This window comes from Callionymus lyra, chromosome 16 (genome assembly GCF_982586985.1).
Source record: "Callionymus lyra chromosome 16, fCalLyr1.hap1.1, whole genome shotgun sequence".
NCBI lineage: Eukaryota > Metazoa > Chordata > Actinopteri > Syngnathiformes > Callionymidae > Callionymus > Callionymus lyra.
In genome coordinates, this window is record NC_141833.1 from 14,882,173 (window position 1) to 14,899,951 (window position 17,779).

The window sequence follows — 17,779 nt, forward strand, 5'->3', positions numbered from 1 at the left end:
TTCGTTGCTGCCTATAGAAGCTAACGACACCTGGAGGATCGTCTGGATCCATGAGTCCTTTGAAGGATTTGTCACTTTTACGCATCTTGAATCTGTTAGGATATATCATAGATTAGATTAGATTAGATTAGGGAGTTATTCGTTACTTTTTAGAGTTATAGGTAAAAATTCATGTCCATGCTAATGTAGCGACCGTCGCTAACTTGTCTTCATCCAAAAAGACAGATTTAAAAACATCCAAATCCATCCAAACTGCTCGCACTTGACTTCCCTTTTGTTTTGAAGGCTCGACATTAGAGAAGAAATGAAAGAAGTTTGTATTTTAAGGTTGTTTTAGCGTAACACCCGAAGGATACACAACAGAAGCGGAGAAATTGGGAGATTTCGCTTCAAAAAAAGGTAATTAAAGACGTTTTTTCGGAAAGAAACTCTCATGTCAATAGTTTACCCCAAAATTTGAATTCATAATAATATTTACAATGATCACTTTACCCACTATTTTGAGTTAAAAGAAGAAAAAATGTGACCGTGACCATGTTCTTATTGGTTGTTGGTTCGAGTCTAACCAAAGATATTATCATTTTATTTAAGTAATAATACACATTCTTTTTCACAAACCGATCAAAATGGACGAAAAGAACAAGATACATTTAACAATACAACTTCAAAGTACTTTCGATGGCTTTTAAAAGTGTAATTTTGTGTCAATTTATTGAGCTTTATTTGACTTAATGTGGCACAAAATGTCATTATTACATGTAATTACGACAATAATAAAGAACCATTCCTGCCATCGCAGCTAGAGGGCGCTTGGCGCAAACCATCACCAACACAAGAAAGATCATTGGGATTATTGGAAATGACTCATAACGTGAAAAATGAGAAAATGAAGATCTGGTAGAAAAGTACACGCGGATAGTTTCCACTAAAAGTTTTTTTTTTTTTTTTTTCTCTCTCCCGTCACCGGAGGGTTTCCCCGCAGCATCACCGTGAATCAGAGACTCCGCCCACTTGTCACAAGATGTTTCAGATGTGCGTGAGGTGTCAGAGAGGAAACTGAACTTGAAAGGTAAGAGTCAACTTACGCTCTCTTTACTGCGTTAGTGAGAAGAAAACGCCAAAAAATACTTCATTCAAATATTATATTTACATGTTTTAGTTTAAGATTTTTTTATTTATTTGACACGAAAAAGCTTAAGATGGAATAACATATATTTCTAACTTGAATTTAACCTTTAAAATTGAAATAAATAACAAAAAACTAACGGATTAACAACATATTAATAGTTTAAATCTGTAAAATAATAGTTTTTAACGTTTTTTACTAAGAGAAATAGCGTTTTTTTTAAAAGTGGGTGTTATATTTAATATTTGCTAAATATTTTTTTTTTGTAATATTTTCCAAAATATAACCTTTTTTTTTTATGCATGACTCGCATGTGAACGCACATGGTCAACTTCAGGCCCGGGGTCCTTAATCCTTCCCGCCATGTCATTTCTTTGTGGTCTGGGGTTTTTACCTTTGAGAGATCATTTTAAATTCATAAATATTATCAACTGTTTTTTTTTTTGTTTTTTTTTTAAAGATGGAGGGATTTCTTTTAATTAATTTGCTTTCATTTATTGTCATATTTATCATTTTATATTGATAAATTGATTATTAAATGATTAAAATGAATCTGTTGATCTCAAACCCACACTTTTAATTCAAAAGTAAATAAATGTTGCAATTATTCTTGAATTAAAGAAGTTTAACATCAATAATTTCACGCTAGTTTTGACACAAACGTTTCTGGCTTTTACGATCAGTCGGAGTCGTTTATTTTTAATAAACTTGTTAAAAAATGAGTTAATTCTGTGAAACCATGAGTAAAATACGAGTCATCCTGTGGTCGGTGCTGGAAACGATCATTAAAGATGAGTCTGAAGGTTAAAGGTCAATCAAAAACTAGACATTAAAGCAGTTTTGTTTTGAAAACCCTGACGCGCAGATGAACCTGGACGAGGACGTGGGTCTGTCCGTCAGCTGTGGGAACGGGAAGCTGAGGCAGTGGCTGATCGAGCAGATCGACAGCGGCCGATACCCCGGCCTGGTCTGGGAGAACGAGGACAAGAGCATCTTCAGGATCCCCTGGAAACACGCCGGCAAGCAGGACTACAACCGGGAGGACGACGCCGCGCTCTTCAAGGTCAGTGGTCGGCGGTGGCGGAGACGGTGGCGAGGCCGGACAGGAAGTGACGTGGAAGTCTGGGACGGTTGCAGGCCTGGGCCATGTTCAAAGGGAAGTTCAAGGAAGGCGTGGACAAACCGGACCCTCCCACGTGGAAGACCAGACTCCGCTGTGCCCTGAACAAGAGCAACGACTTCGACGAGCTGGTGGAGAGAAGCCAGCTGGACATCTCGGAGCCGTACAAGGTCTACAGGATCATTCCAGAAGGATCCAAACGAGGTGAAGAACGTCAGTCATGAACCCTGTACTTGTCCTTCATCCGTCCTTGTACCGGGCTTGTCATCCATGTATCCGTCCATCCAACCTTCCAACTATCCACTTCTCAATCCATCCATCTATTCACCTGTCATGCCATCCATCCATACTCGCATCCAACCTCCATCAGTCTGTCTGCCTATCCATCCATCCATCCATCAATATTCATCTACTGTATCATCCATCCGTCCATCCATCAATATTCATCTACTGTATCATCCATCCATCCATCAATATTCATCTACTGTATCATCCATCCATCCATCCATCAATATTCATCTACTGTATCATCCATCCATCCATCCATCAATATTCATCTACTGTATCATCCATCCATCCATCCATCCATCCATCAATATTCATCTACTGTATCATCCATCCATCCATCCATCAATATTCATCTACTGTATCATCCATCCATCCAACTCTACTCTACTCTACTCCACTTCATCCATCCATCAGTCTGTCCACATATCCATCCATGTATCTGTCCATCCAACCTTCCAACTTTCCACGTCTCAATCCATCCATCAATGCACCTGTCCCGCCATCCATCCATCAGTCTGTCTGTCTGCCTATACATCCATCCATCCATCCATCCATGCTCCCATTTAACCATCCACCAGTTTGTCCCTCCTTCCGTCCATCCATCCGTCTGTCCATCCGTCTGTCCATCCATCTCTGCATCAAATGCATCCATCTATGAACCCATCCATCTATTCACCTGTCCATGCATCCATCGATCCATCTTTTCATCCATCCATGAATCCATCCATCTATTCAATCATCCATGAGTCCATCCAACAATCTATTCATCCATGCATGAATCTGTCCATCTTTTCATCCATCCAACAATCTATTCATCCATGCATGAATCTGTCCATCTTTTCATCCATCCAACAATCTATTCATCCATGCATGAATCTGTCCATCTTTTCATCCATCCAACAACCTATTCACCCATGCATGAATCTGTCCATCTTTTCGTCCATCCAACAATCTATTCACCCATGCATGAATCTATCCATCTTTTCATCCATCCAACAATCTATTCACCCATGCATGAATCTGTCCATCTTTTCATCCATCCAACAATCTATTCATCCATGCTTGAATCTGTCCATCTTTTCATCCATCCAACGATCTATTCACCCATGCATGAATCTGTCCATCTTTTCATCCATCCAACAATCTATTCACCCATGCATGAATCTGTCCATCTTTTCATCCATCCAACAATCTATTCATCCATGCATGAATCTGTCCATCTTTTCATCCATCCAACAATCTATTCACCCATGCATGAATCTGTCCATCTTTTCATCCATCCAACAATCTATCCATCCATGCATGAATCTGTCCATCTTTTCATCCATCCAACAATCTATTAATCAATGCATGAATCTGTCCATCTTTTCATCCATCCAACGATCTATTCACCCATGCATGAATCTGTCCATCTTTTCGTCCATCCAACAATCTATTCACCCATCCATCAATCCATCCATCTATCCCACATCCATCCATCAATATATCAATTCATCCATGAAACCATCCATCGAGAGTAACTGTATTTAATTCAATGTTCAAGTTTATAAATTCATCATATTTCTCCCACATTTAAAAACATTAAATATGTTTTTGATGACTCAGAATTATCCATAAATAAAAGTGGTTGTCAACATCCACATTTATACATATTTCTTCCCTCATGCGCCAAATAGCTGGGGTAGGCTTCATCCATGTAAATCTTCCTGGTTTTATTGCACATCTTTCTTTATCCAACTTCGACTTATAACCTGTTATTTAATTATTGTATTTGTGGAAATCTTTTTTAACCAATAGAAATTTTACAAATAATGCAAACTGTCAAAAATACATTGGCTGAACTCAAGACTACACCAAATGTTTTTTTTATCTTGTGTTAAACTTCTAAATAAGCGTATCTTTTTTTTCCACCTCGATAGTAAACAACCTGCAAGTCTGCACTCGGTTGTCAGGGCAGGAAATACGAAGGAAGCCAGAGCTTCTACCAAATAGACCAGGGTGCTTTTTTTAGAGGTCTTCGGTTGACTGCAGAGTGCACTCGCTGCGAGCAGGCCGGCGTCACTCGAGCGTATCTGATACAACTGTTTTTTTTTCTCTCTCCTCGGCTTGTGTGATGAGAATAAATGCGTTTTAACAGTATATGAACCCGCTTATTGTCTAGCTATTGTTAATTTTAGCCGCAAGCCAACTTTTATAAAAACCCGCAAAATAGACCAGCGTTTGAAACTAACCATCGTTAGAAACATATCCTCATTTTAATAAGAGCGCAACCTTCCCAGCAGAGACGGATAACTGTGTGATAATATTGTTTAAGCTCTTTTCATTGATTTGATTGTAGGATTGAAGATGAGCAGCATGGAGGAGCCGCCGGCATACGTGGACGGTCGTGGCTACATCCCGTCGGCGCTCCAGAGCCAGGTCAGCCACTAGAGTCCGACCTTTGACCTCAGAGCGTGATGATGAAGTTGTCTCTCTCTCTCCCTCTCTGATCTCAGGTTCACAGCTACGTAGACAGACGAGAGTGGAGGGATTTTAAACCCCTCGAACAACCCGTTCATCCGCCTCCGCCTCATGCGGACCTTCAGTACGGCCACTACCCCTCGCCCTACAGTCGGGCCTGGCCCGGGTCACACGCAGACAACGGTAAAAAAAAACAAAAAAAAAAAAACATGTTGCAGACATACACTAAATGATCTTACATGTCATGGAGATATAAACAAAGAAAAGGGACAAATATAGACATAAACATGGCGATATACACAAAGGATATTGACAAACATACATTTATGGAGATACAAACATGGAGATATACACAAGGAAAAAAGACAAACATACAGAGTTATATGGAGATATAAACATGGAGATATACACAAGGAAAAAGGACAAACATACAGAGTTATATGGAGATACAAACATGGAGATATACACAAGGAAAAAGGACAAACATACAGACAAATATAGACATATAAACATGAAGATATACACAAGGAAAAAGGACAAACATACAGACATATATAGACAAATAAACATGGAGATATACACAAGGAAAAAGGACAAACATACAGACAAATATAGACATATAAACATGAAGATATACACAAGGAAAAAGGACAAACATACAGACATATATAGACAAATAAACATGGAGATATACACAAGGAAAAAGGACAAACATACAGACATATATGGACATATAAACATGGAGATATACACAAGGAAAAAGGACAAACATACAGAGTTATATGGAGATACAAACATGGAGATATACACAAAGGACATGGACAAACACACATTTATGGAGATATAAACATGGAGGTATAAACAAGGAAAAATGACAAACACACAGACATATATGGACATATAAACATGGAGATATACACAAGGAAAAAGGACAAACATACAGAGTTATATGGAGATACAAACATGGAGATATACACAAGGAAAAAGGACAAACATACAGACAAATATAGACATATAAACATGAAGATATACACAAGGAAAAAGGACAAACATATAGACATATATAGACAAATAAACATGGAGATATACACAAGGAAAAAGGACAAACATACAGACATATATGGACATATAAACATGGAGATATACACAAAGGACATGGACAAACACACATTTATGGAGATATAAACATGGAGGTATAAACAAGGAAAAATGACAAACACACAGACATATATGGACATATAAACATGGAGATATACACAAGGAAAAGGGACAAACATACAAACAAATATTAACATGGAGATATACACAAAGGACATGGACAAAAACACAGACATATATGAAAGCATATATACACAAGGAAAAAGGACAAAACAGACAAACAAATATAGTCATATAAACATGGAGGTATACACAAAGGACACGGACAAACACACAGGCATTAATATGGAGTTTTACACCAGAAAATTCATGCAGATCAAACTAAAACAGAGTTTTCTAAATGTGTGTTTTTTTCCACCTACAGGATACCAGCTTTCATTCCACACCTACTTTTCTGAGGCTCAACCTTCTTTATATGCCATGGAGCACAACAATGGCATCACAGGTGAGGACTCTTCATCTTCTTCTTCTTCTTCTTCTTCTCCTTCACTCACACTCTTGTAACATCTTGTCCACTCAGCAGACTTCAGCCTGCACGTCTCGCTCTTGTACCGAGAGTCTCTGGTCAAGGAAGTGACGACCACCAGCTACGAAGGCTGTCGCATCACATCCTCCTCCTCCTCCTCATCCTCATCCTCCTCTTCCTCCTCCCCGTCCTCCCCGGCCCCTCACTCGGAAAACAAGTTTCCCGGCGGGCCGGAGGTCATTCTCTTCCCCTTCCCGTACCCCGAGTCCCAGAGGCATGGAGTGGACCTGATCCCCAACGTGCTGGAGCGCGGGGTCCTGCTGTGGATGACCCCCGACGGCATGTACGCCAAACGCCTGTGTCAGACCCGGGTGTACTGGGAGGGTCCGCTGGCCCCTCACACCGACAAACCCAACAAGCTGGAGAAGGAGCAGCCGTGCAAGGTGTTCGACACGCACCAGTTCCTTCTTGGTAAGCTTTTTTTTTCACTTAAAATGTACACTTAATGACAGGATGGGTCATTTAAACGTATATTTATCCTTCCACTATAATTGTGGTAAGATTTATGAACATGATATTGTAGATTATTCCAAAAATAGTTCATGGATAACGTCTTATATTTATGCTTTTAAACAGGTTTTTGGAGGAACTGATTGAATGAACAGTCTTGTTGACTGTATATTATAATATATCAGGGTTTAGTAATTGTTTGAATATGAAATGATGTGTTTAAATTGATAATAACAATATAGAAACAAATTATTTAAATGAGTCTGTATCATTTTGCAAAAAATAATTACTTAAGTCTTTGTTAAATTAAGCTAAGCTTAGACAGAATATATTTTGCTTGTTTATATTTTGTATTCTTCATTTTTGGGACTTTATATTGTTCATTTTGAAACTTAAGGTGTTGCGGCGTTTAGCGGCTAACTATCCAGCTAAATGAAGCTAAGCTAGCAGCTAACGTTGTCACATGTCTACTGACTATTTTATTTAGAAATAAGATAATTGTATATAATTTATATGCTATCAAAACATTTCAAATGTATCAAAGAAATGCATAATAAACAAGAAACGAAAACGTTGATTAATGTTAATAGTTTGGCAATTTTACGTTGTGAGGTTTTTGTTCATGAATAAGTACAGTTTGTAGTGCAGATTTCTCACTTTATTGTATTTAAAATGTTATCAATGTATGTATGTTACGATCAATATGTGCCAATCTTTTGGTCAAATGAGTCGTGACAATCCAAGCTCCTGATTGGCTCCTCGAGGTAGCAACAATAAGCTAGCATTTAGCATCTACGATGATGTAACGCTAGTAAAAACCAGTTTGATGTCGAGGTGTTTGAATTACGGGGACAATTTGAAAGTAGAAACATGATCGTCCCAGTTCTCAACATATGCGTCGGTCCTGCTTTGTTGTTGTGTTTTCATTTAAAGAAGAAAAAAAAAACATTTTTCACGCTATTGTCGTCTGATTGTTGTGGTTGTTTTGATGTTGACGTGTCACAAGAAGCATGAGAGCTCAGCAGGTGCTAGCGTCGGGTAAATCCCGGGCCTTTTTAGCTTCAGGTCTCACCCTTATCTGGGGGGGTGGGGGGGGATCACGGCACGTGGAGTCCCCGCCCACTTTTTGAGGTCAACCACACGTTGAGATAAGAGCTTTTGTGTGCGTTTTTTTTGTTTTGTTTTACTTCTTCTCATCGCTGTAGTTTCCAGAAACATGAATGTCAAGATGTGAACTTTGACATTTTTTGCCGTCACTCAGAAATCCAAGAGTTCGTCCACAACGGGCGACATCTGCCGAGATACCAGGTGACCCTTTGTTTCGGGGAAGAGTACCCCGACCCCCACCGCCAGAGGAAGATGATCACCGCACAGGTATGAGGAGAACTTAGGGGTACTCATGGGTAACCCCGAGCAAAGCGTACCAAAGCGATACTATCTTGTTATCATCACCTTTTTTGGTGAAAACACCCTCGTGTGGGTGACGATCTGAAACAAGACATTTAGGCGAAAGATGTTTGATACAAACTGACAACCACTAAAAAAAACAAACTTTTTTATACACTTTTAAAATGGTGGCGAAAACCAACCCAAGCAGAGCGAGAACACAAAAGTACCCCTTCCAAAAAATCCCTCCAGTAAGATTTGCCTCAATCGAACTAATGACCTTTTTTTTTTTGTACTTCCTGTTTTCATCTTGATATGCCTCAACAAAATAAAAATAAAAGTGGTTGCGTCAGACTGCAGACTCTTCAGTAGCCGTGTGTACAAGCAAGAATCTGGCGATACGATACGTATCACGATACATGCGTGACGATAGTATATCGCAATATATTGCTGATACTTGCAGAATTTACGGACGGTGAACGTGTCACTGTTACTTTGGAAATACTGCCCCGATGTAAAACCCGGTACTTTCGACTTCAAAATGAGATTATCCGGATCATGAACACATCACAATACTCTCTTGAAAAAAAGAGCTATGAACTAGTTCATTCTTAGAGCCGTGAACTTTTGAATTATCAACTGAACTAGTTCCTTTTACAATTGATAAACTAAACTTTGAACTAATTGACATAGAAGGCGAACTTTCCCAACACTAAATGCCTCTCATTTGTTTTGAAACCAAAATATGTCCAAACATCAGTGTTAGAAGCTACTGGAGTCGACTGTATCCTCTCGTCCTCAGAGAAAAGAAAATCTAAACGGTGCCGTTAAATATCAACACAGTCTACAGTCCATACAAACTTTATATATATATTTTTTTTTTAAATCTGAAGATGTTGCACTGTTGAGCGGCTAACTTCACATTAGCTGCTAGCCTAATGACGCTAAGCTAGCAGCTAATGTTGTTACGTGTCTACTGATTCTTACTCCAAGCATCTTTCATTTAGAAATAGTATCATCAATTTTGAATCAAAAACATTTTAAATGCATCAAATAAATTTGTAATTTCTGCATAAACAAGAAACAAAAATTTTGATTAATGTTAATAGTTTGGCTATTTTAGGTATAAGTGAATATTTATTTAGAGGTTGTTTTTTAATGAATAAGTACAATTTTATTCCATATTTCTTGCTTTATTAAACATAAAATGATATAAATATTTGTATGTATGTTACGATAAAACATATTTTTATTTTTTGTTTGGATTTTTGTCTTTAGTTTACATCAAAGATTTCACATGCGCCAAAATATCTTCCAAATGAGACGTGAAAACCTAAGTATATCGTTCAGTAAGCTGGCTCTTATTGGCTTCACGAGGTAGAAAAGAGAATCTAAACTGTGCGATATATGCACGTATTGATATTTTCTAACACTTCCATCTGGGTGGGTGCGCCCCCTGCATTTACCGTAACTCGGTAGCAACATTTTGTCCAACTTTAACCTCAGTTTCTATGTTACATTTCAACTTGACGTCAACTCGACCAACTGACTTTTGGTTTTGTAGGTGGAGCCGACGTTCGCCAGAAAGCTGGTCTACTTCTACCAGCAGAACAACAGTCACTACCTACGGGCCTACGACCACATCCAAGAGCCCAACCCGTCCCCGGCCATCGACTGTTCCTCCCAGAGGCCCCTGCAGCAGATCCAGCAGTGACCCGGTTCACGCTCTTTATAACTAGTTAAACTGCAGGCTTTTATTGACAAGTGGTGTGACAGTGTAAAGGATGCGGTTTGAGGGCGGGGGCTCGGTGGGGAGCGGGGTCGGGGGGGTGCGGGGGGGGCGACTGACTCAGGAAGCAACATCACAGGTGCACAGGAAGAACGGCCCCTCCGAAAAAACACCGAGGGACAAAGTGAGAGTGTGAATGAATTCAGATTTACAAGGTTTCTATATACTGACTCCAGCATCGATCAAATGTCTGCATTTTAAATGTGTGAGACTCCATTGTGCGCTTCTACCTTCTACAATAAAACCAGTTTGAAAATGACTCTTTGGTGAAATGTCCTCGAGGTTTTTGCTTCACGTTTTATTTCGGTGGAAGAATTTGTTGAAAAAAGTGTCAGAACTTTGTTAACTAATATTAGGGTAATGATACTGCGACATTTTAAATATAGAGAAGTTCAAAATGACAGATACGTATCATCACATTTTAAATACCAAAACATCCCAAAATTATTCTTATATCATAAATATAATCAATAAAATCATTAAAACAATGAATTTAATATATAAAACTTTCTATCAAAAGTTACAATTTTGGTTTACGAGGAATTAAACGACTCTTTGAACCCGAATGTGTCAAAAACAATAAACATCTGGGACGCTATTAGTTTAGATTAAATTTATATATATATATATATATATATATATATATATATATATAAATATATATATATATACACACACAGTATATCAATTATTGTATTTGGGGAAAATACATAATTGAATTCTATATATATTCAGCAAACGTTTAATTAAGAAGCATGAAATAAATAAATAAATAAAATACACAAAATGTATTATATTGTATTTTTCAATACTTTGCTTCTATTTTGAAAAGTTATAAAAAGTTTATTTTAAAAAAGCAACACTGATATTAGTTCTAAAAAAAAAAAAATTGTTTTGTTTTTATAACCAAACACATATTATTTATATAAAAAACCATTTAATTGTTTAATGAAATAAAATGTTGATTAACTGTATTTTTAATTCATTCAACATTGAATTATTTAAAAAATAGAATTATTAATTTTGTATTTTTCAATTATTTTCTACTATTTCAGTCATAAAACATTATTTTTATTATAACCAAACAAAAAAAATAGTTATAAAAAAACATTCAATTATTTAATTAAAAAAAAAGAAAGTGGAGTGAAGCCAGTGAAGAGTTTTAAGGATCGGAGAAATGTGAGTTCTTCTACTAGAGCGACTCAGAATTCCCGCTTCAGAGTTTTGTATTAACTGCAGGCGAGACAGATCCTTCTTGTTAAGACATTCAAATAAACTGTTTCAAAAGTCTTAACGAGAAGAAACAAACGCATGAATTACAAACTCCAGATCGTGTTGTGACATAATTCTTTTAATTTTAGAGATTTTTTTTTCGTACAGTGTTGAACTAGAAGGATAATCGAGATGAAGTTGGAGTAAAAAGCTGACGAACGTGTGTTAGATACGTTTTATTTTCCGGTATTGACGGCATCAGAGTGAAAGTGATTCATCTTACGACACCTGTCTCTCTATTTACATAGCAGGGTTAACTAGTTGACGCTTCAGTGACTAGAACAAGACGTGTCACCCTCTTTTAGAAGAGGGGGAACCCCTGGCCTGGTCAGAGTCCAACACTTTTCCTACCAAGACCATCGTATAAGATTTCATCTCCTGGTCTTAATGTCCAGAGAACTGAACCCGTACATCAAACAGAAGTACACAAGGTTATTTTGAGGTTTTTATTCAACTGTGGTTGAGTTTCGCACCTTGTTACTTTCAGAGCGGAAACTTGACCCGACTTCTGCTCCTCAGAAATGCTGGGAAAACTCACCTGTTCCTGCGGATCTGAAACCAAAAACCTCCAGTAAAAGGGAAGAAGAACCTTTGTGGTTTGTGATCGTCCTGGTTTCCCATGAGACTCGCTCATACATCGCTAAACTATCTTTTGCATCTTATGCTGCGTCTTTAATCGCATACTTCTCTTAGTGCACTGGCGGTTAGTATGCATCAGGATAGTGTACGTACTAACTAGTACGTAAATTCTCGACAGATAGTATGACTCAAATCAAACACTGCTGTTACGCACCAACAGTAAATGACGCGACAGCTTCTTCTTCTACTACTATTTAACGATGATTTCAACCAGCTGTAGGAACACTATCGACACCTGCTGGCAGCACGTTTTGTTTGGATCAAGAAATATGAGAAACTAAATATTCGCGAGATATTTACGCCGGTATCAGTAGCGAAGATATATATCTATATTACGTAACTTTCGTTTACAGCGTCAACGTCACTAAGATGGAGCCGTTTAGTGTAGAAAGTGTCCATCGATCCATACTCAGTTTTGTGGGCGTTTTAGTGAAAATTTAGTGTGCATGGTGCACTACATTTCGCACACTAAGAATTGAGATACACTTATGCACTTAAAATACTTTAAGTTAAAGTACGCAAGTATGCGATTTGAGATACAGGAAGGAAGACGGACGAACGGATGGATAGTATAGTATAGTAGCCAAGATGCTACGCTAAGCGAAGACTAATGAAGTAAGATTAAAAAAATCAAATCTGTTTTTGACTTATCGTCAAATCTTTGACGTCAAACGTCTTGACAGTCAATTTTGACGCCACATGAAATCTTGAAAAGCTCACGACTGATTGGCTTTAGACAACGAAGCGACATCACGGGGGTCACCTCAGTGCAATCCCCCCCAAAAAGGGTTTGTTATTCTGGTGGGTCTAAAGTTGGTGGAAAGTTAAAAGGGTGGATCAGAAAAGCAGATTTGTACCTCATAGTGATAGGCCACCAACCATGCTTTTTAGAGTCATAGACCGAAATGTAAGTCCATGCTAATGTAGCGCCTGATGCTAACTAGTCTTCAGTCCATCCCTGCTCATCTCAGCAGCAGTGGTTTCCTCCTCAAAGTCCACAACATGTCTTCTTGATTCTATTCCCACATGGCTACTTAAAGAAGTGTTCCCCTTACTTAGCACTTTCATACTTGACATTATTAACTTAATTTATTAAAGTCGCAATAAAAAAACCACTCTTGATCCAGAGGTTCTCACTAACTATAGGCCTATCATTAATCTTGTCTTCATTTCAAAAATTTTGGAGAAAGTGGTAACAAGTCAGCTCTGTGTTTATCTCCATGACAATGATCAATTGGGTTTCAGTCTAGTAACACCACAGCACAGAGACCACCCTGGTAAAAGTAAGTAACGACCTACTGATGGCTTCTGATCAAGGCCATGTTTCAGTTCTTGTTCTTCTAGATCTCAGTGCTGTATTTGACACTGTCGACCCCAAACCCTTCTACAGAGGCTAGAAAACCATATAGGCATTCGTGGAGCTGCTCTAAACTGGTTTAAATCTTACCTGTCGGATAGAACGCACTATGTACATGTCAACCACCTCTCATCGACACATGCTAAGGTCGGCTATGGTGTCCCACAAGGTTCTGTTCTTGGTCCAATACTATTCACAATCTCTATTAAAATCGTTCTCTTAACCTATAAAGCCTTACATGGCCTATCACCAACATACATTAAAGATCTAATCCAAACTTTTAAATCCTTAAACTCAGATTAAAACTTAATCTTTACCTTACCTTACATTATAAAATGTGTCTAAGCCCCGCCCACTGAAAATGTTTCATGTTGCTGGAGATAAAATCTTGTTTACCATTACCACACCCACTCTACTGTGATTGGTCAATCATCAAGGTTTGTCACCGCGCATCATCAATCCTGGAAGACTCCACATCCAAGGGACTCATCGTATAAACAAAGCGGGGCGTGATCACAGCTGGCTTGAGGAGGACTGAAGCCATTATTACGTCATAGTGGACTCTCGTAACCTCTCGTTCGCCAAGATTTGAGAACTTTATAAAGTAATAAGTAATAAGTACATGGTTGTGATGAGGTACTTACTGTATCTTGGAGAGGACGTGAGTGAGTCAGGAGAGTTTTCGCATTAGTTGCCGTTAAAGGTCACATGATCAACCCGCCCACTGACTCACACTGATGCTAACCAGATAACCAGGTCAACCGTGCAGATATAGAGCCAACTTGGTGATTAGATTTTTTACTGCAGATTCTTAAGCACCATAAGAACCAAAGAAAATAGATTTGTAGGAAATAAAAAAAACAAACTGTGATTAAGTTAAATGTATATTGAAGATGAATGACTTCTTGTCGTCTGGATTGACAAATCGAAAGTGGCGAACGTATTCAAGCGATGAGAAATCGATAAATCACACATGACTTTCAGGTGTTTCCCCGCCGCTCCCTCGCCGCAGGAAGACGAACGTTTTCCGCCCAGATCACTCGTTACTTTCACCCGTGTCTACACTTTTGCCTTCACCGAATGTTTCCGTCTGAAATCTTGAGAGAAACGAAACCAATTCCAAAACATCGACCGACTTTCGATGCGTTCCATCAGAGTGGTTTTATTATCGGAAATATCAGAGACACAGGAAATGATTGAGGGGCCACTTCTTGACTCGGGCAGGAAAGAGTTGAAACTAACTGTCGGCGGGAAAAAAGACTCAATATCAACAAAGCACGAATGAAATAAGAAAGTTATTAATTTAACTATTTTTGTAGGTGAAAATTCAGAAATACTGTATATGGAAAAACAACAGAAAAAATAATTAAAATATAAATAAATAAACAAAATATTTGGATTTCATTATTTAAAAATGAGAAAATAGATAAAATGCATTTTATTTCCATTTAAAAAAAATACCCTTTAATTTCATATTTATTTTAAATTAAAATGGCGAAAGAAATTGTAACGTATAGAAAATATGCATTGAAATATTTTTTTTTAATGCATTTCAAATATTTTAACATACAAAAAGATGAATGAACAACTATTATGGATGGATTAAATAATTTAAGATAATTAGAAATATGTATAATTATTTATGTATTAATCTAAAATACTATGACAAAAGAAATATAGTTTAAGAAAATGCATATTAAAGGTGTAAAATATATTTAAAAAATGTTATTATATCGGAAAGTATTGTGTGTATATAAATGTAAAACACATTAAAAGGCTGACGTGACTGTTATATATTATATTGTTCGAGTTTAAAATGTGATGATAAATCATTATTTTAACCAGTCTTTCTTCTGAAAACTCACCTACAGGTTCTAGGCTTTAAAAAACAAGTGAAACTGTTAGATCCAAGCGACAGGAAAGGAGACTTTCACCTCCACTCTATTTTAAACTGAGCTCTTTCACTTTCAATGACTTTCACAAAGAGCATCGATGATGAAAAAAAAAGGATATTTAAGTTACATAATTACATTCGGATTTTTTTTTTTTAATGTTTCCGAAATTCTCTCACTTTTTATTTATCATTTAAATGCAAACACACAGAAAAATAATAACTTCCTTACTTGAAATCTGGCTGGAAACATGTTTTATATACACACACAACAGTGGACTTTCGATTCTACATCTTAAAATAAACGTTGAGTTAAAAAAGACAAAAGAAAAACATTTACAGGAAAAACAAATTTAAAGTCGCGTGCTGACATCTGCTGGCCACACGTGGTAGTTCAGCTGAAACCTCGCAAGTTCGGTTCATCCTATTGCTTTATTACTCTTAATATATATGACGTCATGAATTACTATGAGATGAATTCCTGTTTTGTAAAAAAAAAGGCAAACAGTGACGTCTCTTTGTGAAACGACATTTATATATTTATTTTTCGATTTTTTGGGGAAAACACGTTATACATTTTTTTTTTTAAATTAAAATACATTAAATGCAAAGTGTTATTTAAAATTGTTTAATACTTTATATTTTATACAATATATAACATTATAATAAATAATATACAATTAATTATGACAATTTGTAAAAAAAATATATATATAAAAATGAAAACGTATTTATTTCAGTATAAAAATGTCAGATTTTAGCCAAAAAAAGAAGCTTTATATTAATATAAAATATCATTGTTTTTAGCTAGGAAAGGTATTATAAGATTTATGTTTAATTGAAAAGAAAAAATAAGTTAAAACAATTATAAAAATAAATACATTTAAAAGCATAATTCCACTAAAAAATATATATATCAGACTTTTAGCTAAGTAACTATTCTTATTGAAAATAAATAATAGTTTAACAAAACAAATCTATACAAAATAAATGTTTTATATAAATATAAAATATCATAGTTTTAGCTAGCAAAGGTATTATGAGACTAATATTTCATTGAAAATAAATAATAATTTAACAAAACAAATGTGTAAAAACGCTTTATTTTAATATAAAAGATATCAGACTTTTAGCTGGGAAAACTATTCTAAGAATGATATTTAATTAAAAAGAAACAAGTTCACAAAATAAATGTATAAAGAAAAAAACAAAGTAGTGATAAAAATAAACTGTTAATACTTTGGTCAAAAACAATTAACACAAACTATAATAATAATAATGTTGAATATTTTGTATAGTTTATCTTTTATACATATACCATTTAAAAATATTATATAAAATAACTTTAGTCTCAAAAAATATGAACCAAATACAGAGAAAAGGGACAAATAGAAGGAAGAAAAACTCTATGACAGTTCTACTTAACCCTCCCCGACTCATGACCCCAGAGGTCGGTGACCTACTGACCCTTCCTGTGTTCACCCTCACTGAAGCGACGACTGCTGACCTTCCACTTCCTCCGCAGGTTTATCGAGTCACGATGATACAGTTTACGTGAAAAAGTTTAACTCTCTTTTTATCAGTTGTTTATGTAAATGACTTCACATAATGACTGACTTGACCTCCTTCTGAGCGGAGGTCGGGCACAGAGGTCGACAGATAAGAGACTATAAAGATAATGGATGACGTAATTTTGCACTCGATTGATTTGTGTCTCGTCAACAAACAAACATGGCCGACGTTTCTGTTATGGCTCTAGTGGAGAGTCTCCCGTAAATATAATCAATTCTAAATGACTTTGAACAAGATATTTAATTGAAAAAAAGCATCATTTAAAACAACAAAATGAAAAGAAAATTATTGATTTTACTTAAGAAAAGTATTAAAGGACCAACATTTAATAGAAAATAAATAATTTAACGAAACAAACATAAGAAATGCTTTATTTTATCATATATATCAGACTTTTATCCAGGAAAAATATCATAAGATTGATATTTAAGTGAAAAGAAACCAGTTAAATAAATACATTTATTTAAAAAAAATGTCAGACTTTGAGCTGAGAAACGATTATATGACTAATATTAAAGAATAAAAATAATTTAACAATAAAATATGAACATTAAAATGTATTTTCTTTAATATAAAAATGTCAGATTTTAGCTAAGAACCTATTATAAGACTGGGATTCTTATTGAAAATAAATATTAATTTAACAAAACAAATATATTTCAAAAAATATTTTAGCTGGAAAAGTATCCTTAGAGTAATATTTCATTGAAAATAAATAATAATTTCAACAAAACAAATGGGTAAA

At 36.1% G+C, this 17,779-nt stretch overlaps 1 protein-coding gene across 2 annotated transcripts; it reads left to right on the plus strand.

Annotated features, from left to right (window-relative positions):
• The first annotated feature begins 1,044 nt into the window (after positions 1-1,044).
• irf4a (interferon regulatory factor 4a) lies at positions 1,045-10,307 on the plus strand. 2 transcript variants are annotated; one of them, XM_087811169.1, is made up of 9 exons: positions 1,045-1,069; positions 1,992-2,189; positions 2,264-2,450; positions 4,873-4,952; positions 5,030-5,177; positions 6,517-6,597; positions 6,673-7,089; positions 8,390-8,502; positions 10,079-10,307. In XM_087811169.1, exons 2-9 carry the CDS (start codon positions 1,992-1,994, stop codon positions 10,226-10,228), a joined length of 1,374 nt encoding a protein of 457 aa, XP_087667295.1. In that variant the 5' UTR covers positions 1,045-1,069; the 3' UTR covers positions 10,229-10,307. The 2 variants fall into 2 exon arrangements, with proteins under 2 accessions (XP_087667295.1, XP_087667296.1); XM_087811170.1 differs by having other exon boundaries at positions 6,676-7,089.
• Positions 10,308-17,779: the final 7,472 nt, after the last annotated feature.

Excerpts from the sequence above, each read along its gene's own strand:
- irf4a (XM_087811169.1), top strand. The coding sequence starts at position 1,992 with ATGAACCTGGACGAGGACGTGGGTCTGTCCGTCAGCTGTGGGAACGGG. Across the intron at positions 2,451-4,872 it reads TCCAGAAGGATCCAAACGAG|GATTGAAGATGAGCAGCATG; the intron begins GTGAAGAACGTC and ends ATTTGATTGTAG. Across the intron at positions 8,503-10,078 it reads GGAAGATGATCACCGCACAG|GTGGAGCCGACGTTCGCCAG; the intron begins GTATGAGGAGAA and ends TTGGTTTTGTAG.